The following is a 23,069-nucleotide window of genomic DNA, read 5'->3' on the forward strand; positions in this document are numbered from 1 at the left end:
GTAGAGGGGGCAGGGTACTCTGTAGCAAAGATGACTCAGATTGGATGCTAGGAGAAGCCCTGGGAAAAGATTATCTGGAGAGACTATGAAGTCTCAATCAGTGAAGATCTTGAGAAGCAGGTTGGGGAAACCTTTCTCAAGAGCTACTATGGCTGTTGATTCAGCTTTGCAGCAGATAGACTGGCAAGGAGACTTAGTGAGGTTCCTTTCTAGTCTTCCCCTTTGTAGACAAAGTCAGAATGAACACTGGGCCACCACCTATGCTTTGAGGTGCAATTCAAGTAATTGGCTTCACTGATCTTTTTGCTTTATTACTGCACAGTAAATAACTTTGGTTCCATTCCAATATTCTTTACTCTGGAAAAGCTGGATTAAATCCTTTCTGCAGTTAGGAGAACAGCTATGGTTTCAAGATATTTCCTGCTAACTTTTTTTTTATTTAAAAGCATTTTATGTATTTGTAAAGGATGAAGATGACTTTACAGGCTCCTCTTTCCACTTTCAATGACATGTTGTGTAGATGTTTGAGTTGTGACTATTTAGAACTTAGTGGGGTATTTGGATGTTCCCATAGATAATTCAAACTACCTGAGACATGTAAGGAGGAAGTACTAGATAAAGTTTGGGGTTCTGCGTGGCTTAGTACCCAGTCTTTGAGAACTTATCTGTGGTGAGTTTCCATTCCGTTCCAAAAAATGAACAAAAAACATGACTTGTTAATAATTTAGATATGATACCAAACCTATTTAGCCTTTTCATTGACATCATCAGTTCCTGGTGTGTGGGAGACATAATCCAGATGCCAAATGTTATCAGGGAATGTTTTCAGCAGCAGTATAGTGCTGCTTAGTAGTAAATGGTACATGCAGTTTTTGGTGAGTTTTCTCACATACTGACTGTCTTCCAGCAATGTTGTGCTACATCTGCAATTTTCTTGCCTTCCTGACCCCATTCTTTCTCTAACATGGATCAGGAAGTACTAAAAATGATATTGTATACCCACGGGGGGGTGAGGGTTCCAGATTCTGCTGTGATACCTCTGGCGCCATCTCTATGTTGTAGAGTATTATCTCTAAGTAGCTGCATTCAGCTGCAGACTTGGTCGTCTTATGGCAGGGAGATAACTGAGGAAGGATTAGAAGACATGTAAACAGCTGCTGGACCAAGAGGAAACTGAAGTAGGCATTCAACATCTTTCTCACTAGAACCCACCGTAAGCTGTTCATGGGGCCTGGGAATACAGTTTCTAAGTTGTACTCTCAAGTCAAAATTTGCCTGTTGTTTCTCACTGGATAAATGCAGTCCATTAGTCAGAGACTGAAGGGGCTTGTTCCAGTAATTGAATTGTTTCAAACTGGTTTCTGGAACAAATTTATGTTGCTTCATATGTTGTTTCCAAGGCCCAAATCCTCTCTCCTCGCTACGGTGGAGATTGATAGTAGTTATGTTAGGTTGAGTGGTACCAAGAGGGAGTCCGCCCCTTCTATGGAATACTAGTTGTGGCTATGGGCTTGGGGTCATGCTCCCCTTTTTGGGATGAGGGTAAGAAAACAAGCGGAGTATCTTGCTGGTATCACCTTGTAAAAGCCTACGGATGATGCAAGGTTAGAGAGTATGTTGATTTGGTCAAAGGTCCTCTCCTCCCTGTGGTGTTTACCTGGTGATTCTGAGGAAGAAAGCTGGAGGAATTCTAGAACACCCTGAGTTCAGGTATAGTACTTGTAGTTTTAGGGGTGGGGTTGTTTCTTAATAAATTGAATAAATGCAATAGAAGAATGAGTAGCACACTTTTATAGGTTTATACTGTAGCTGCACTGCACTAATGATGTATTCAGAAAATATTCTGTTCTTCCAGTGTGTTGGGAGACAGATTCTACCTCATCAGGGGAAAAAGAACTTTGAATTTTGAGGGTGTTATGGTGGGAGGATCATGGGTGGAGAGGGATATAGAGTATAAATTTTAAAACTCCTTTCTTAAGAGCAGAAGAGAATTTTCTGTTTGTAGATGTGCCTTAGTGTGGGCAAGGCAAAAGATATAATTGTAACAGTTTGGAATAAAACAGTACTATGATGCTCAGGACTCTCTGCTTGTCCTCCTGTTCAGCAGCATGCTTGGTCTTGCTCTGCTTTTTCCACATCACACAGAGGAAAGCAATAATTTACTTGAGTATGGGTAATAATAGCCTCACTTGCTGATGTTGGAAGTATAAATTAATAACGGGGGGAGGGGGAAGGAACATGGGTCCTTTTTGGGCAAGGTAGATCTGTTCAGGACATGATGCAGCCTGCATCCTTCTTTCCCTTTGCTTGCTAATATTAGATAAAGCTGCTGCTGCTTGCATTCTAATGGAAGATAAGGTGGCCAGCTGCAAGTCCACTGAGCAGGCCTGCATGCTTACTTCTCTTGCTGCTAATTCCTGGTGTGATCTTGCATTTATGGTGGCTTGGCTTAGGGAGAGTGTCTTCTCTGGAGTCTCTTTGCACATTGTATAATTTTGGGTTTTATTGTCTTCTCAGCTGTAGAAATATCTGCAGATTTAATGTGAGAGTTTTTTCTGCCGAAAAATCCTATCTCCAGGTAATTTTGTGATGATGCTGAAGATGTTGATTTTGCACCTAGGATGCAAAATTAGATGCAAGTGGTAAAACAAACAAATAAACCACAAAAAAACCGAAACAAAAAAAAACACCAGCCCCACACAAAACCTACCATCCAAAAAAAAAAAACAACCCATCCGAAAGCAAACCACAGCAAATTTCTCTTCCTGCAGTTTTATTTCAATTTGTTTTCAAAAGGGAGATCTAATTGTGATTTTTCTAAGGAACAAGGTGGATGCTCAGTTAAGGCAGTAGCATCAATTGTGGTGAGATGAAGTCCATACTATTTCCATTCCCTGAAAGGGAGAGGAAAATAGCAGTCAAGTCAGGAAGCCATCCTCACATAGACCAAACTCGGCTCTTGCTTCGGTTTGACTGATTTCACAGGTCAGCTTTTCACATATTCTAGCAATAGCTAGGGCTGGGAGAATCAAATGTATTTCATACACAGCATTGTCAGTGGGAGCGTAGAAGCTGCCTTCTTACAATTTCCGGGTCAGTTCTTCAGCTGTCATCATTTTGGAACTGAGAAAACCTTCAGATTTTCTACCAATTTCTACACCAACCCCAGTCTTTGTTATTAGTCCCAGAACCCATTGATCAGAAGAGTAACATCCTGATAACAAGCTTGTCTACCACCTAAAATGCTGGATTGAACTAGAGTTGGCTAAAAAGTGAAGTTGCAGATTTAGTGGTGGAGTTGTTTGAACTGTAATGATCCATAACCATAGTAATTGAGTGCCAAACATTCTTGGATTTCGATTGTCAGTACCGAAGCCCACTCCTAAGTAACAACTCATACCTTTGGTGATCCCATCCACTGCAGAATGTGATGGGAAATGATGGGTACAAGTAAAAAAAAAAAAAAAAATTCCATGTATTGTGCCTACAATATTGCTGTCACCTCAGCCAAAATCTGGAAAGGCTAACAGTGGAGGATGCTATTTTGTTGCTTTGGACTGGGACTACTAATTATAATGGGAGTACTAATTACAATGCTTTTCAGTCTCTCTGCTAATACCTTGTTTAGCTGTGAATTAATCTTTTTCTTTTTGCCCCTCCCGTCTATTTTATGCTCACCATTAAGAGAGATGTGTACGTGGAGAGCATTTTTCTTTCACCTCTGAAAGAAATTTCTAACCTTTATCAGAGTGGAAATGCCATGATGTATTGAAACAAGGCAAGCTCAGTTGTGCCTGTTTTGATGGTTTTGCTGTTGACATTTCTGAGATTATACAGCCAGGGACCTGTGCAGCTTGGTGAAGAGAATGAGCTCAAACCTTTAAGGTTACTGTGAGGTTAATAACAAAAAATCGTACAGCTCAGAAAATGTGTCCTGGAATCGACTGGAGACAGTGCTGTGTACAGAGCAATTATTCCCAAGAACAATAATTTCCAGTTCAAACAAGCTCATACTGTATTATTTACAGCAAAGGGATACTGGGGTCAAGGGGATTGTTTAAGTTCTGATACGCTTTGATGACATCTGCTACGTTTCAGCAGGAAAGATAAGCAGATGCCAGGAACATAGTCTAGAAATGGTAGTTTCCTGCCTTCAGTAGAATTGCACCTGCTGAGTTCAGAAAGGGGCTCAAGAGGAAAAGTCCCATTTTCGGAGCCTGTCCTTTGCATTTGTGTTTGAAAGGAAAGAAGGCAGACAGAAGTGTAATTAATCAAGGTGCGAGGAAACAGGATTGTGAAGATATTTGTATACATCATCTGCATGTATAATGGCTCTTTCAGCTGCATGACAGCCTCTGTGAAGGGGCTGCTGTCTAACACAGTGAAATTTAGAGCTCTACAAGCTGAGGCAGGTGAAGGTGGGGAGCTTGCTACACGGTGATGTGGGTCCCAATTTCTCTCATCCTTTGGTTTTGTTCTGATCACTGCAGAACTGGAAGAAAGAAGGGAAGAACAGAGGGTCAACAGTTTGATATAAAGAAAAGGCTGATTTGTAAAGATTTGTGAGTTTACTTTGGGCCAGTTGGTGAGTAGGAGGGGCATACCTGAATGGCTAAAGTGTATCCTCTTTGCATTTGTCTGCCACTGCCCTGTATAGGACTGCAGTTCCTAGCAGTGCTGGCTATCTCCAGCAAGAGTGAGGAATGAGGCCTGTTAATCATTTTGCTTTTCTAGGCTATCACAAAGGCGCTGCATTGCAGCATTGCCCCTTAAGTCAGGCTGATACTGTGTGCTGCGGTTTAGCCATACGCTCGGAATGCAGTATGCCAAATACCAAATGTATGTGCGTGGAATATCCGTCATTGCTGTGCCCACGTGGCCCAGTGGACTTAAAATGCATCCTAAATTTTTTCATTAATTTTACAGCACACTAAACTTCCATGATCCCCAGTCTGTGCTACGTGCCTCACTTACTGATTTTAATCACTAGAATAATCCTCTTTTAAAGCTTCTTTAGAAAATATCAGCAATACTCTCACTATTACCTTCTGTCACTGAACTCTGTATTTTACAGAAACTGAGAAGCAGTAGACCAGTACCTCCCATGATTCCTTCTGGGGAAAAATCTGCAGAAGTTAAGTGAATGTTAAGGAGAGCCTCTTCAGACCTGCTATGGTGTGCGCAGCAGTACAGCATGCAATACGCACCTTGTCCTGCTGGTTTTTCCCTCCTGTTGGTCTGTCCTGGTCACTTTTTACAACCTCTGTACTTGTCAAATAAAGCAAATATTTTTGGTGCTGAGAGCACTGGTCACTGTCAAAGCAAAGATAGATGGCTTTCCAGGCTGGGCAGACATCTTCTGGGAATTTGTTTTAGAGGGGCTGGTTTTTTGTTTGTTTTGGATTTTTTTGTGTGTGTGGGGTTTGTTTGTTTGGTTGGTTGGTTTTTTATGTGTGTGGGTTTTTTTCATATTGGAGGAAGAAATTTATATCTTTTGACAGTAGTCTCCTGGGGGACTCTTTTCTTTATTGATACTTGAGTGTCATCCTTTGATGTAGTAATCCTGCATTGCATAGTCTGTCACTCAGAAATGACGAAGTTGGGCTTCTGGTGCAGAGAAATACCACCAAAGCTGAAAATAAATAATTATTTAAATCTACAAGACAGAGACAACAGCTATGCCTTAATTTAAGGGAAGATGCTACTGCATAGAACCATTCATGATGAATATGAAAATAAGCCATCAGCTTGGTTTCAAAAGAAGGATAGGTAATGTGACTTCTGAAAAGGCTTCATCTTCACCTTTTTAAGAGACCTTATTCAGTTTGGTCACTGCTGATCAGCAGTGCTCTTTTAGTAGTTAATATTGACATGTTGCTGCCTGTGTTAGTATACTTTTGCCACTTAATTTTACTATCTTCAGCTGGGGATGGGTTCAACTTTTAAATCAGTCTCCAAAGCTTCCAAAATATTCCGTGTTGCATCCAGTGATCTGTAAGTGATAATGTGTCATTTTGAATTCATAGCTCAAAATGAACGCTTACCATCTCAGGCTCGTGATTTGCTGAAATGCTGATCTTACCAATTCTGCTATTCTTATTTCCTTGTTGAAGCCCGCAGTAAACATCCTAAGTAATGAATTTAACTATTAAAGGCACCCTGACCAATGTGACCTTGCCAGAATGCTTTCTCCTTTTAAAAGGATGATTAATAATGGCTTTGAATTGAATACTTGATGTATTCCAAGAGGAATAATGTTTTCCTTGGAAGTTTTCTTGCTGTAGGGTGAGATTGCGTCTGATACATTCAGCTATAATTCGGACCTGGAGCCTGAATGTTGTGAACACGCTCTGAAATAAGGTACCCTCTCACACCAGTTTTCTAGGAAACTTAGAATTATTGAATGTAAAATCTTTTTTTTTCCCCCTATGATAGTTGAAAATTTATTGAGATGTATCAATCAACAGGTTCAGTATCTCGGGCTTATTTCTTTAAATTTCATTTGCAGTAATATATCCTATCTGAACCCTCAGATTCCCAGGGAGCAAATACTTCACAGTGGGCAACTAACTCTGTTCCTACTACAATATGAACAGTATTGAATGTGTGAGGCTGTGAGGCCTGTCCTTGAGTTCTTAAATATATTTCAGAAGAATATTGCTGTCCATGTACAGTTTGAAATTATTTTGGTGCAGAGTCTTTCACTTTCATTTATCTCACTAGCAAAGAAGTCTGGAGGCCCTGGGGAGGAGAGGTAGTGAGGGCTGACTGGTGAGGGGGCTACTGGTGGAGCTGGTGTGAAGCACAGTCCCAGCCATGCAATGAGGACAAGGGGCTGCACCAGCCTCTCATCCAGGTCAGCTCTGCGCTCCAACTTTCTTCTTCCATCTGTTTGTAGAGCTGGTTTTCAACACAGGTGATGTAGCAGTACTTGATGTTAAAACCAGTCAGTCCTGGACTCTGGCAGTGAAATTTACACTCACAGAACTGTAAATATGCAATGTCTGAGTGAGTTTGAAATTTCCACCTTGTTTCTGTCCATGAGGTCCTCTAAACTGAGCTAATGAGGCGCCCTCCTGTTCTGCACCCGTCTTCCAGGGGTGGTGCTCTTGTGTCTTTTTCTTTTGAGAATCTAGACTGGATTACATTTGGCCATATTCAGCATCTCTCCTGTAGCCTACTCAGAGCTGATCTCCCAAAACGCTTATGAATAACACTGAAAAAGGATCACCGAGACTAACTCAGAGCCTGAGTTTTCCTCCTTTGTTTGTGTAGTGTTGTGTGATTCAAACATGTATGCTGCAAAGAGCCTGATCCCTTAGCTATCATGGCAGTTGTAGTTAAATAATAGTAATCCTTGATTTCCTGTTTTCCCTTCAGAAATATTTGGTAGCTTGATCTCGGGGATTTTCTTCGAACTCGGATTAAAATATAAATAGGGACAGAGGGATTTCCTAAAGGTAAAGCAGTTTTACCAGTATTTTTAATGAAAAGACTGTAGCCCCAGTATGAAACCAGAAGATCTATTGTGTGCTACATGAAGACTGGTCATTCAAAATGTCAACAAAACAGTCTTGCTGCCCCTTGAGACTTATACTTGATAATGCACAAGAGCAATTGAAACTCTTCTCATGGCATTCATTTTTAATTACTTCTGTGGTACAAGGTCATAGATATAAGCCACTTGTCAGCCTGGATAGCTTCACATAGATAAAGACTAGATTTATAACATTATGCAGAATTCTGGGAAAAAACAAAGGTCACATTTTTCAAATTTCATTGTTCAAAGTTAGCCTCTTAAATCCGTCTTCAGACGCTTATATAAACAGCCTGCTTTTCAGAAGTGCCAAGCAGCGGCTCTTTGTGCTGACTTTGCTGGAAACAGCGTGCGCCCAATGCATCTGTGTTATTCATCGTATCTGTTAGCTAGCTGCAGGCTTGCAGGCCTTGTTTTAGGTTCTGGTGTTCAATAGTTTTGTCTTCACCAAAGGGGGCTGCATTGTCAAATGTTTTAAATCGTTATCAAGACAATTCTTCATTCTTAGTTGTTCAAGTTATAATGCAAATTAGTCCATTATAAGAAAGACCCCTGTCTTTTTTTTATTTTTCCCCTGCTCCAGGTTTGACTGTCCTGAAAATAGCATAAGGAAGTTGATATTTCCATGCAAAGTTGGCATAACTGGGTGCAACATTTTAAAGACACTTGTGATATGAATTGTTTTACTTCCTAGTGACAGTTCTTCATAAAAATGACCTTAACAATTCTTTACAGTGTGGTGTTTCCCAGGCCAGTAGTTAAAGCTTAGGGTATGGTGGAATTTTCTAGTTTCTAGACTGTGATTTAAGACTGAAGGAAATTCTATGCTTTTTGGCAACAAAATCTTTAGCAAAGGCTTAGCTTCCAACCTCTCAGTCTTCTGAGGGTGTACTCAGATGTAAAGACGTAATAAAAGCACAGAATCTTTGGGGGTGTAAATCAAACATGCTGTAGCAAATTCCAGTTACATTCTTTTCTTTGTTTAATAAAGTAATAGGTACAACAAAGGAGGCACTATGAGAGCATATGGTTTCTGACATTTTCCTGTGAGTGCTCCTAGGAAGTTATTTTGGAGGTGAAGCAAACATCACAGCTAAATCAATATAATTAAAACAGACAAGGGCAGTCTGAGATTTGGGAGATAACAGCGCTTGCATTAAGAAACCCTCCAATTAAGTCCCTGGAAAGTGTCTGTAGATACAGGAGGAATAACAATTCCTGAGAGAATACAGGGGAATGTTTTCTATTGAAGGTCTTAATTTGAGGACTGGTGATAACTAGAAGCATTGGTTTTGTCTGAATGGCTTTGTTTTCTTTTTTTTTTTTTGCTTTCTGGAGGACAAAAGAAGGATTAAAACACAGAGTTTGAGTACATTTGAGTCTGAACTAGGGCTTTGGTTCAGATGAACTCAGATTAAGTAATGGCAGAGCAGTAAGTGTGGCTCCTTTGTTTGCATGTTCCCATAGGCAAGTTGCATATACTTGTGCAAGCAAAAGATGAGAGAAACCCAAAGGTGACCTTTAGGAGTGACACCACATGTAACCATGCACTGAAGTAGTGGCAGCTGTTGAGATCATATAGGAGGATCTGTGGGAATGAACTTTTAAGAAAACGGTGTGTCTTTTTTTTGCCTGATTGCTGATCTTCCAATTTGTTTTGAAAAGCTGGAACAGATGCGCTCCTAAAAATAAATAAATTAAAAAGGCCTGAAACCTTATTGACAAAGCCCATTCAAATTCATGTTTGTCACGCTTGTCAGCTGCACTAACACTCTTTGATGTTGCTTTTACCTCCTATGTTTGCTGCAGTAGGTGTTGTCCACTGTAAATAACTATTGTTCTGATTTCCTGCCTCATTGCTTGAATTTCCTCAGTTGTTGTTACATTGTTCTTTTGGGTAAGAATGGGTGCATGTGGAGACACGGACATGGTATCTTTATCTTTTCAGGTGAGCTGAAAGCTCATCCGAGGTTACTGCTGATCTGACTTGACTCTGACTGCGCTCCACTAGACTGTGTCAGATATGTTTTTTCCCAACCAGCCTGTCAGTATTTTGGGAGGCAGTTGCCTGATAAAGGGGTGGTGGTGGTGGTTTTCACTTCAAGAGAGGGGAGTCTGGTCTGGGTTTGATTTTTTCTTCAAGGCATAACAGGCACAGGGCTAATCAGAGTTAAATGGACACGTAAAAATTCAGCATGAGTTGGGAATGATGGTGTTTGTTACCTGTCAGAAAGAAGAAATGCAACTATTTTAGTCTTCCACAGAGGAAACTTTTGAAAAATTATGGTAGATTGTTTCATCTACTCCGTCCTCCAGCTCCTTTAAATAGCAGCTACATCAGTGAATAAGACTTGTTGTTGGGGCAGTAAGTGACATGCCAGATATTCCAACCAGTACTTCCTACAAAGGATACTGTAAAGATTGTGTCTGGATACTAGAAGTTATTTTTCTGCTAGTTTTGATTGCTAGGATTGATTTAATGTTTAGATTGTGATAGGGCTTAAAGGACTGAACTGGAATTGGCCCCATAATGTTCAGCATTGTCCAGACATAAAGTAAATAGCATTTCTAAGGCCACCATCTGAAAAATGAGAGCAAACAGATCGGTATGGATGAGTATTTGCTCCGGTCCAATTAAACAACAAATATGTAGAGTAGGAGGACATGCCAGCTTTTTTCTAAGTCAGTAGCTGGGATGGAAACTTGGCCAGTGAATTAATAGTTCGTGTGCAGTACAATGGAAGGGTTTTTCAACAAAGGATTAGGCTTTGGATCAAGTAGAGTACATTTATGTTATTTCTTGTCTCATTTTGTCATCATTTCCACCCTTCTTCAAATCTAGTTAAACTCCTCCCCCTCTTCTCTCCCACTCGTAACATCACCCAGCAAGCAAGGAAGGGACTGGGGGCAGCTCTCTGCATGTCTGCCAAGGCAAAGCGAACCAAGCTGCCAGTGCGTAGCAAATGGTAATGTGGGAGTCAGACCTGCAGAGCCATTCATAATCCGCATCTCTCTTCCCCATAATTGTCTCCACTACCCAAGAGAGCTGAGAACTCCCTTAAGCCTCCCTGCAAGTCATTTAGATTCTAATTGGGATTTAAAAACTCTTGAAACCTGAGTGGGTGGTTCAGTGCATTATTGCTGATGAATGTTACCCTGGGTGATGTGCCCAGCAGACCCACAGAGGACCTGCACTCAGCTTTCCATTGAAAATCCATGTCCTTTTTGTTTTCAAGCACAGATCTGCTCTTTGCCTTAATTAGGAACTGATTTCATTCACAACAGCAATTCCATTTGTGGCATTATACCAAAATGTTAATTTAATTTTGTTATGTTGAATCCTTTCCTTTTATAATGTTTCTTTAAAATGGAGGTGATGACACTTGCCTTCTCCACTTAAATATTTTCTGACTCTCCTCCCCATTCTGTGTCTTTCTTTTTCCTCAAAGATTGACTGAACACAGTGCCATTACCTGCTCAGATATGTCACCATGAGGACCTTAGCTCTCTAAGGCTTGGCTTTGCAGGCCCATGTCCTTGGTTGGTTTTGGGGTTTGTTTTTTGTTTTGTTTGGGGTTTGGTGTCCCCCCCCGAAGCTCATAGTAACTGGTCATTGTTCCCTTGTTGCTAATTCCCTGCCAGACTTCCCTCTTCCTGTTAAACTGGCCCACAACCACAAGCAGAATGATGTGAGAGTGTCCATCAGCACAGTAAAGAGCTGGAGAATTGCACTGCTGGGGCAGAAGTGGGATGACATCACTCTGATGGATTTTACTGTGGCAGCTGCGTAGGGACCTCCATATATCAAGAAGCTGATAAATGAAGCACATAATTCAGAACTGGAGTGATGGAGTCTGCAACACTACTGTGGCAGCTATTTCTAAGGAAGATGAGGGTTTAGCAATTCAGAATGGGCAAAGAGGAGAGTGGAGGGGCTCTTTTCACCTGGGCACTGTAGTCTGGGTTTGGTTTCCCCACCCCACACACCCCTTTCATTTGTTTATTGTCTTAAGTCTCTTGAACTACTCTTCACCAGCTGCAATGCACTTTCCTGTGGGCGCTGCACACAACCACAGCAATCTTTGCTCAGTGAGGCAGAGGGAAAGATGTTGTTAGCTCTGAATTAATTTGCTCTGTGAGTGTAAATCAGGCTCCTTCTGTTATTTCAGTGAATTATTTTAAATGTAAATGCTACGGAGACAAATGTGTGGATGTGGTACTGCAAAAGCACACTTGAAAGAGAAATACTTCAAATACACAAAAGTTGTTCCCTTTGCCATTAATATAACGTGCTTTTAATAAACTGTGGATGCTCTTGGCTTTCAAAGCTGTCTGTAATCATCACGGATTCCTGTCCCAGCCTTACCCCTAAAAGCTGTAGGCTGCAAGCCAAGTGAAAACAGATAACCAAAATTTTGGGTAAACTACCTCTAGTCCATTTTCCTTCAGTCCTGGGTCATTGTTCAGGCTTTTGATCCAAGCTCACAGCTGGAGATCCTCGCCAACCGGGAGCTACTGGGGTTTATTCCAACTGAGACGTAAACCTATGTGACTTTGAGAGATCTCTGTTAAGAGGCTGTGCTAGATTTTAGTGCTCCTCCCAGCTGCTTTGAGGAAACTGTTCTAGAAATTTATTCTGTGTTTCTCCAGTGGGATTTTTTTTTGTTTTTGTTTGGGTTTTTTGTTTGTTTTTGTTCTGTGGGTTTTTGTTTTTTTTGGTTTTTTTTGTTTTTTTTTTGTGGTGGTAGGTTGGTTGGTTGGTTTGGTTTTGGGGTTTTGGTTTGGTTTGGTTTGTGGTTTGTTTCCCCCCCCCCCGCCCCCCCGCAACTTGTGTTCATTAATTCCTGCCACTGGAATGTATGAAGCAGGTCCATCTTTTGAGAGAGGAGGGGAGGTCAAATATGGTGAACAGTGTCACCTGTACTCAGTGACACATTCCAGAGTTCAGTTAAAACTCACGGTTAATATTTGTTTCAGTCTGATTGTGACTTTTCTTGGTTTCCTACCAGTTCAATGAACATCACAAGGCTTCTCTCATTTTTCCCTCCCTGCCATTTTCTGTTGGTTATTAAGATCAAGGCTGTCCCAGTGTAGCCCAGCTGTCTTGTTCTCCAGTGTCAGGCTCGATTGTGGCTCCCAAAGGTAAACATCCTACCACACAGGCAGCTGCCTGTATGCATTTTAAATTGTCCAAACCTACCTGTAAGCAGGATGCAGCTGGCAGGCTACTAGCTGGGGTGGCTGAGTTGTACAGCCATGGTTTATACTGCGGCCATTGCATGGCTTGTCTCTCACTGCAGGCACAGAGTGCTATTCTGTGTAAAACCACAGAGCTGATAACAGCTCTGATGGCTTTCTCATGAGATGGAGAACTCTGTAACTATGTAGGAAAAGTACTCTCAGGGTTGCTTGGCGTCAACCTTTTACCTGCTCCCCTTCAGCAAGGTAGGGGCATAAGCAGAGTCCAGCCAGGACCTTTCCCACTGCTGACCGCTTATGCCTGCGTCCCAAAGCCTGTATGAAGGTATAAGGGTGAACCCATATAACTTCTTCCTCTGGACCATTTTGATCAAGCTTTATTTGATTTTTATAGAATTCTTCCCTTTTATTTTTGTATGTATTTTATATATTTGCATGTACATTTTGAATGTAGCCTGTCTCAGTGCTGTCTGCTCAAGTGCTTGAATGCAGACCACCTGTGCCAGTTGCTATTTTCAGTACATTTTTTGTATGACTTTTGCTACTTCATATCCTCAAGATATTTCTTCATGCAGTCAGGTTCTTGACACCTTATTCTCTATTCAGATGCATTAAAAAGGGTTTGTGCAGCATTCTTTCATGAGCTACTATTGCTAGAATTATCCATCTGTTTTTGTACTTCAATGATGTAAATCCCGAGCTTGGGCTTGGACTAACAACAGTGTAAAGCAGAGTTTTAATACTTGCACAGAAGGTTGTAGTACTAAATGTTGGTGACAACCCCTCCCTGTGTTCCTGTGTATGGGATTTGTTGCCATATTTAGTGAAGCTTATCAGAACAGTCGTATAAAATATGGAGAAATCTGCTTGAGCTAATTGGGTGTTTGGCATTATCTTTTGACAGAACGTTGTTCTTTGGTGTTTCCTGATTTCCAGGGAAAGGTCAGATCAGTGGTTTCAGAGAGACACGGAGAAGCCAGCTATGACCGTTCCAGTGGATTTCAGTATTGAACAGAGATGAGCATTTGGCGGGGCGGGAGGGGGAAATGAGGTGTCTGATTCAACTACCGTGCAGCTTAATAGTTGCCTGCCTGACTACTACTGTGCTGTTGAGGAAGCTGATAGTCTATTTCAACAATCTTTGCTAACATGTCTTCAAAGATTTTTGTATAGTACTTGCTTCTGTTCTACTTGACCTAGTTTATGCTGTGCATGTTGAGTCACTACCTAGATTAAAAGCCTTCATTCTCCTGCTTCCTTGATTTCTAGTGTATTGGGTCATCATTCCAGATTACTGTTTTATTTATTTATTTGTAATCATGTCTCCCATGTAAGCTGCTTCAGAGCAAATTCTTATTTTTTATTAGTTTTATTCTTCCCTAGAACATCAGTTAGTTTGGGAAAATGTATAACGGTATTCTTCCTCAAGGATTGAGAACTTTCATATGGCTATGAACTGCGTATTTTGGTGAAATATGTCCATGAGGACTTTTCTGCTAGGAAAACTAATCCAAAATGTAGTAGCAGGTTTTAAGACTGCAGAAAATTGATGAGGTTGGTAAGATCAGAGAAGAAAAACAGATCTCTAGTAAAAGCAAACACAGCTTTCAAGGTACTTAGCAGAGGTAGAGAGCATTTTAAGTAATATAGATAAATACCTCCCTGGAGCTTTTGCTTTTTCATCTAAGCACAGATCAGAGAACCAATAGGAAAATGGGGGGGGGGGGGGGGGGGGATCAAAAGCTTTAACAATGCCAATGAACAGTTTTCAAGCTGAAAATTGCTTTTAGCAGTGAAAATAGCAGAAGATGCATAAAGCAAAAGCAATGAAGCCATGCATAAAATAAAGGAAAAGAATGAGATGAGAGGGATGCAAAGAAAGTTTCGAATAAAGTGACTGCTAACTTCATTCTTATATATGATTTCTTTTTATTTGTTCTTGAAAAACATTTCTAATTCATTTTTGTTGCGTACTAATACACTGAAAGCTGTTCATTACTATCAGAGGAATGTTTTTCAGACAATGTATGAGCAAAAAGTGATACTTTAATGATCTTTAAAAAAAATTAAATGCAAACCTTGGTAATTCTGCATAAAGCGATATCATCACTAACATTCCAGCTGTTTTTGAGTTATGTATTAATGGGCTAGGTCTTAGTCTCAGAACTGCTTTATATGCAGTCTATACTACTGGCGTAGTAGAGACCTGTATGACTTCTCATTAGAGAACTTCTATATAATGATATGATGTGTCAGAGCAAAGCTATGGAAATGCTTGCCTTTTTTTTTTTTTTTTTTTTTTTTTTGGTGAAATGTCACTTAAAGATGAATGGTTGGGTAGTTACACACTTCCACAGAAAATTGTGCTTTAATCATAAGCTCACATGCACCCCCATGTCCTGAACTGTCATCAATATTGAGTGGAGTTCCAGGTTTAGACAATGAATGTGTCTTTGCTATGTTGTGCGTATTTATTGAATTCAAAGCATAAACAATCAAGTATTTATTTCAAAAACAGCTCATACTCTAGCCATTTTTATGTCAAGTCACTGTGCTGAACTGATAGCTGATACACTGAATTTCCACCTCACCATGTTAGTAGAAGTAATCAAGTGATGCAGCCATAACAAAACATCACACATAATGAAAGCATTGGCAAGAGTGATCTTTGCAGGTCTTGCTGTAACCTCTGTCAGCACTTTATTTCATGTTACTGGGGAACTTTCCTTTCAGGTAATAATAAGCTAATGAATCCTTAGGCACTTTTTCTTGGCCCATTGAGGCAATTAGGTTCATAAGATGCACTTGCATTATGGAGTAAAATGAGGGCTCCAGAACAGGCCTATCTGTCCCTGGACTCTGGCTGATGCTTCTCCTATCCAAGCTGTGCAAGATCAAGCTCAAAGTTGGTTTTGGTTTTTTTGGTGGTTTGGTGGGTTTTTTTAACCTGTTCTGCAAAAATTTTGAGTGTGACATCATGTGTAACTTGGACAGCCACGACTGTCACCATGAGTGCTGATAGCAATATCTGTTTTCACTTCATTCAGTTCTGCTTCTGGAGCTGTGTCAAGTCCATTAAACTAAAATATTAGTTATATTGGCTGTTGTTCTCTGCATCATGTTTGTATTAGCTACTTACTTCATGCATAGAAGTCTTTGTGAAGCCCACCTTTTTGTCATTGAAACTGTTATCCTAGCAGTTGCTATTCCAGATGAATATGTCAGCAAATGTTTTCTTTAATCATTGGCATTTTTCGCAGACTTTGAGAACAGAAGCTTATGCTCAGTTGCCTATACAGGTATGGGATGAATGAATTATTGGTCAACATGCCACTGAAGGATATTTGCTAGTACCTTGAGGACACCTTAGGAAAAGGTTCCTGCCTATCAAACAGACAAAGTGCCATTGTCTTCTGTGCAAGGAGTATAAACGCCACATTTTTATTTCTCTCAGGCTTATGCTTATATCTTGAGACTTCAATGCTTGTTCTAGCTACAGACTGCTAACCCCCCATTATCTGTAGCTTCTTTGAGGCTGTACTGAGCAGAATGGCTGTCTTGTGGTAATAATGGATACTTCTGTAGCAAACACCCTTTTAGGCAACAGAATGGGTTCTCAAATTAAATAAATGCGTGGACAAAGAGGAAGGTGAATGTTTTTCCCAAAGGCTAACAGTTTCCCTGGTCTGATAGGGTTTGGTAAATCATAATCATCAAGGTCTGAATTGGCAGACATGAGCTTGTTACTTAGTAAAGTTTTCTGTCAACACAGGAATGTCATAATGGAAATTATGTTTGCATCACCTCTGCCCTGTGCCTTTTTTCAGAGCCTGGTTTCTTATTCTTACTTGGTCTTTTCTTTGCAACATGCAGCAGTGTTGAATTTTTTAAAAATCTTACTTTCCAGGCTAGAAAAAGACACAATCATTTATGGTAACAAAACATGAATGGAGAAAAATTCTTTGAAAAATGGGCATGCACCAGGCTGGAGTTGTAGCCTAAAATTGCCTATATAGTTTGTCTTTTTTCTTTTCCTTCATCCTGTGTTGTAGTGTTCCTCACCCCAGCCAAGATCATATAATCAATGCACCGCTGCTGAGGGTCTTGGGTCTATACCAATTTGTTCTTTTCATTGTTGCAGTGATCACTGATGGGGCACTGGATAAGACAGCTCTAACAGATGATGTGGGAAGTGAGGAGGACCTGTATGAGGACTTCCGGAGCTCCAATCACCGCTACGGCCACCCTGGGGGAGGTGGAGAGCAGCTTGCCATCAATGAGGTATTGCACTGATTGGTTTCTGACAGGCAGGATAAGGAAGGATTCTGGTTCCAGCTGTGAACTGTATGAGAGGTCAACAACCAAACCAATAATGTCAAAGTGGATGGGACTTCAAATGTGATTTCCTCTGGAAATGACCCACTTACAGCTGGGTAATGACAGGGTTCTGGGCCTTCCATCAGGGTGCTGTCCCTAATGGTAGAGGACAATGATGTAGTGCAGAGCCACAGGTCCTGAGCAGGTAACTCTCCTCTTAGGTGTTTTTGGACAGGAAGTTTAAAACCACTAACAAGCAGCCTGGTCAGGGCTGGTGTGAGACTTGAAATGTGGCGTACTGAAGGCATAAAGGAAATGCTGAAAAAAACCTGACCTACATACCTCTTTATTGGTAGATGAGAAGGGTGCAAAGTTTAATGTGGGCTTGGTCTTCACTGCTTCTTCCTGTTTCCTGGTAAATTCACTCTAGGGAAGTGGAAGATATGCCTTTCTAGTCAGTGCTTTTAGCTATTTTCTTTTATAGTGCTGACACTGATTAACTTGAGATCAGCAATTTTAAAATGTACTAGTTAGTTTAGCTGATGCAACGAGTAACAGGATCTAAGATGTTTTTTCTGCAAAAATAAAACAGCTTTGTCTAATGTGTTAGAACGGTATCCTGTTACACACAGAATGCTTTTTCAGTGGGGTGAACTAATAAGCTTCTTCACTGTAAGAGTGGAGCATGTTCACCATATGAGTGATCTCTTGCACTCTTAACACCTTCTTTCTCTCTTCCCTATACTGTTACCTTTACATGACCTTCACAGGGTGAGAAGGCAAGGATAAGAGATGTATTATATTTTCTTGTGGCTAAGCTATAGCTAAAACTATGTTGACTGAGGCTCTGTGCCTGTATGTTTGACGTATACAGCAATGGTGCTTCTGGGGCATGCAAAAGCTTCAGAAAGCTGCACAGTGAGGGTAACGGCTTTTCTTCCAAAACAACAGCAAATGCTCTTCTAGCAGTTTTCCTGCTCCTAGTGCTCAGAATCCCTGACTACAGCCCTGAGTGCCTGGGGTAAGGAAGAGACTTGCTATATTTTCTTCCCTTATTGCTTACATCCAGGGCTTATCAAACCATAGACGGAGCTTTTTGATTTAACTTCAGCTGTTTTGGGCTGTCGTCACTGGCAAGCAAACATTAGTAGAACACCACAAATTCTTGAGCTGCATTCTCCCACATTTACCTGGTGTTTGTGAGAGAGTCCCAGGCACCACAGGAGTCAGTCCCACAGCGTGCACTGAATGTGTGGGACGATGGTTCTGGTTTCCTTTCTTCACTTGCTTGCCTTGGTAAGTCTTCTTAGCATGTCTCATCAAACAGAACATCCTCTGGATTTTTGTTTCCTTCTTTTAAAGGAAAAGGCAAAGCATTTTATTTTTTTAATGGAAATCTTTACAGTACTTTAAAATCAGGAAAAAAAATTAACTTTGCAGTGGCTCTATATATTTGTCATGAGTGTTGTGGTTTTCTCTTTCATGATTCATTATTGTTGAGAACAATTGTTTTTCTTTTCTTAAAAGATCATTTTTATTAGAGTAAAATTCCATCATTTAACTTCTAATCAATAAAGCAAATGGATGTGTCCAAAGCAGGTTAATTTGTATAGTCTTTGAAGTGTATGTGGGGTTTTGTTGGCCAGTTGACTGGAATAAAAAAAGATTATTTTTGGCTTGTTCCCTAGAAGCTTGCCTGTCCAGGGGCCAACAAAACTGTAAGAACAGGCAGTACATTATTTACTTTGTCAACTGGTTCCTATGGGTAATTAATCCATCACTTAGCTTTGCTGAGCCTTAGCACAGTGCTTTTCTACACAATCACTTCCTGGAATAAGAGAGTACAGTAAAATACAAAGTCTCTGAGGTGAAATACTAAATCTGTGAGGTAGGGATTTTACATGAACAGACATCTTAAGTGTTGGAGTTGAAATAGCTCAAATAACTGGCAATCAGACAGGCTTGTCTTCATCTTCCCTGCTGGACCAACAGTTGGGTATTGATTAGTCTTGGGTATTTTCTGTAGTAGAAGTAGGAGTGATGTAGGATAAAGGTATCAATGTCCGATCACTTGGTCACATTTTTGTGAGTAGTCTTGTCTTTGTTTTATTGTATTCCAAATTGCGTTTTGTTGGTTGTGGATAGGGGAGCTATGGTAACCACATTATTCTTCTTGGAAGAAGCAGCTTTCAAATAAACAGAGAAGGTTGAAATACATTTTTAAGGCATTTGGCAGACCAAGTGTTGCATTAAAAACCACTGTGTTTTAGCTCATTTTGGATCAAAAGAAAATGCCTGTGAAATAAAAAAGAAACCCTTCATAAAACTTGAATAATTTATTGGCAAGAAGACTAGAGGAATAAAAGAAAGCTGAGAAGGTTGTATAGAGCCCACCTAAGAAGATCAGCATGAGAGTGTGCAAGAGCCAAGAAAAATCAATCAAAAAGAAATAATAAGGGTTTGAGATGAGAAAAGAGGCAGGAGAAGTAATTTTATCAGGGCATCTGTTTGACATTCTTTCAAATGCATTCTTGATGCTTGTGAAAAGATATTTTTGTGTTTAGATTGTACTTGGTGGAGGTTATGTTGTTCCAGATAAAGACACTATCCTTGTATCTTTTTGCTTCTACAGTATAATTAGATAAAATGCGAGAAAAATCTATTCTGCAAATGCATTGGTCTGTCCTTCCAGTGCGGAAGTATTACATATAGGACAGACAAAGCTTCAAGCTTCATGAGAAGTTGAGAACATGAGGGATTCAGCATATAAAAAGCCTGCCTGCCCAGCTCTCGAGTGATCATGGTGATAATGAGGAAAACTATATTGATTATCAAGTAATTGGCCTGGATGAGTAGGCTTAGGCCTGCTTGCTTGGAAATATTTGATGTGTACAAAGGGCTTGCCCTGTCCTGCTGTGTGAAGAGTCCATATGCCTCTGTGCTTTGGAATAAATGCTATTGCAGTTCAACATGTGGAGTGTTTAGTCCCTTGCAGCCCTTGATGAACAGTACCATCCCCATCTTGTGAAAGGAAAGCTCTAAATGTTTGGAAAATAACAGCAAGACTCCCTATTTTTTTCTTACCTCTTATGCGTCTGTTTGATGCATTTGGAATTCGGTATGTGAAGTCTTGTTCCTGAGGAAATGAACGACTCATTGGCTTCAGCAGGCCAGGATTTTATCTAAGATATGTGACATCGTTGCCTTATGTTTTAAAGTGACAATATTGTAGTATGTTACAGATGTTTGTGCTAACCAGTGCTTGTTGACAAGATGCTATGAAGCGAATTGATTTCTGATGTTATATGTTTCTGATTTAACAAAGTAGTTCATACAGAAAAATGTTCAGGAAGTGGCTCAAACAATACATCTGCCACGTACCAAAGGTGACAGATATTGTAGCAGTCCTCTGTCTTACTGAGGAGTGTACAACTGGGGCTGTTGAGTCTCTAAAGCATTATTCTTGTGCTAAACTCTTTGACTACTCACTGGGAAGTTGTTCTAGGCTCACCCGGTGCTCCTCCAAGCACAGCCAATTTTAAACAAAACAGACATGTAAACTGTTTATAAAAAAAAAACACCACCCCACAACAACAACAAAAAAAACCAAACCACCAAAAACACTCCCCCTCCAAAAGCCCCTGCAAAAAACCCACCAAAACAAAAAAAAAACCACAAACCCAAAACTTATAAAATGTTAATGCAGATGAAATCAGAACAACGTATTTTGATTTTAAGTGAATAATACCTTTCATAGTGCTTTTCACATTATCTATCTGTAGGGGAATAGACAGGGATCGGCGACTGGAAGATCACGGGATGTGACGGAAAGATAGACTCCTCCCCATAGGAGTGGCAGGAACAGGAAGCGCAAGAGCTATATAAGCGTGTGACGCAGCTAAATAAACGGACATTTTGCATCCATCATATTGATGTCTGTGCATCACTGTCCCCAGGGTGGGTAGAGCCCTGTGTCCCGGAGATATGCGGCCCAAGATAAGTTCTCCCGTAGAAGCGTACAGCTACATCTATCTACTTTTCAGTTAATAGAAATCTCTTGCGTACTGTATGAGGACAAATTTCAAAAGACAGAAAAAAATAAAAATAGTGCAGCAAAATGTTATCATCCCCCTTTTTTAAGAGTATAGAATAGGTTGAAAAAGCTATGATCACAACAGATTTCCAGTTGGAAAACAGAATTTGAATAATTTATCATATGGAAGCAATTTATAACATTCCTGTGTAATCTGGGAAAGGAGATTTATTACCACTTTTATATCTTAATGTGAGTATGTTGCTATCCCAACTGATACTAAAGCAAATAGAAACCAGTTAATAAATACTGTGTCCCCCCCCTTTTTTTTTTCCAGAGGGCTTAATTCCTACTTTAGTCTTGCGTATTTCTGCAAGCAAGGTTTACAATTGTGGTCCAGAAGCAGCAATTATGATTTATTTGCAGAGCACTGTATAAAGCTCAGTGCTGTCAAGGACAAGAAATAATGGATCCGAGTTTTTGGTCTTGAGTGCTTGCACAACTTTATATAGGGCTCAGATGTGAATGTTCAGAGAATGGAGTTAGAATTCTAACTTCTTTTGCTGCCCGATGGATTTAGTTTTTACAGTTCTCAAGTCTGCAAACTTTTAAGGTCGTTTCAGAGGGCTTTTTTCAATGTATTTAAAGCAAATCAGTATATTCAAATAATCTATAACAATTATGTCTCATCAAACATCAGGATCAGGAGCTAAGTGGTCCCAGGTTTCACCAGAATTGTATTTCTGTTTCTACCACAGGCATCTGTGGCTGCTCTGAGCCTCTAACTCCTCCTTCCAGGAGCCAAACTGAAGAAGCAGAACAGAAGAGGTAGCCTCTGTGTTTCACCTCTTTGTGGGCATGGGTGTGTCCCCATGCACATACTGACATGTTTAAAGAAGGGAAGGTACTGCCCAAACTTTCACCTGTGGCTGTAAAACAGACCTAAATATGTGATTCAAAGGAAATAACTGGAGAGAGCATGATGGCTTTGGAGTTCTTACATCAGCCCTGCCAGCTGCTAAATTTTAAAGACTCATAACAGCTTCTGTTAACGCTTGTTAATGATAGCTTGTGAATATTAAGGGACTCAATGTCTGTCGTTTTCTGGCACTAAATGTGTTCCCAGTTACTGGGGTGTAGAGAGAGAAGCTTGGCTCCACAAACAGTTTTCCCCCTGGAGAAAAAATGATCCAACAATGTTTTAACTCCTGAAGTTACCTGTGGCAAATCATCTCAAAGTCTGCCTGTATTTTATCCAGTCTATCTGTCGGTTTCTAAAACTGTCTGATGCTCCCCACTGCGTAAAGAAAACATGGTGTGTCTGCTGGTGCTAATCACAAGAGGTGGTTTTCTGTTTATGGTGAAGGCTGCAACCAACTTTCCAATACTTTGGCATCCAATTAAAAGAGCTCTTTTAAGCCATGCCAGTGGCGTTGTATCCTCTAGGGCTAAGGGTTACATTTGCAGAAGGTCTTGGCTTCCTGCCTGCCACTTCTAGCCCATGAGGGCTATCTACCATGGCACCACTGAGATATTCAAATCCTTGCTCTGCCACACTTGAGTTAGTGTGGCAGGCAGGTGCTAATCCTCTGAGGTCCTGCTGGTCCCTATCTGCTGAGGGCTCTCACAGGCACCTAATCACAGGCTTTCTAATCTGCCATCCTTTGAAGGGTGTTGCTTGTAGGACATGATTGTGGAGTGCACATGTTCAATCAGACCCTGTGCAATGACAGCTAAGGATAACCTGTAAGCGTGTGAAGACGAGTGATTTCACCACTCGTGTAAAGTGGGAGCCTTGCTTTCAAACCTGCCCTCTGTCTGATACAAAGAAGGAACTCACTCCTGTCCTTGATGTATCTCACTAGCTATCCTTGGGAGCTCTTTGACTTTCAGGGATCGTTAGTTTGCTACCCAACTCTCCACTGCTGCTCTATGGAAGGAAGAGCATTAGAAGCGCTGTCATATTTGCACCTCTTCTAATAT

The 23,069-nt window shown here is 40.6% G+C and overlaps 1 protein-coding gene across 3 annotated transcripts in view; it reads left to right on the forward strand.

Moving 5' to 3' along the window:
* The window catches only part of ARHGEF4 (Rho guanine nucleotide exchange factor 4), a 227,462-nt gene that overhangs the window by 166,501 nt on the left and 37,892 nt on the right, over positions 1–23,069 (forward strand). For all 3 annotated transcript variants that reach the window (XM_075099358.1, XM_075099359.1, XM_075099360.1), the window contains one exon: positions 16,878–17,017. In XM_075099358.1, the coding sequence (XP_074955459.1) occupies positions 16,878–17,017 (140 nt within the window). The remainder of the gene's footprint in view (positions 1–16,877; positions 17,018–23,069) is intronic.

This window comes from Phalacrocorax aristotelis, chromosome 7 (genome assembly GCF_949628215.1).
Source record: "Phalacrocorax aristotelis chromosome 7, bGulAri2.1, whole genome shotgun sequence".
Classification (NCBI taxonomy): Eukaryota; Metazoa; Chordata; class Aves; order Suliformes; family Phalacrocoracidae; genus Phalacrocorax; species Phalacrocorax aristotelis.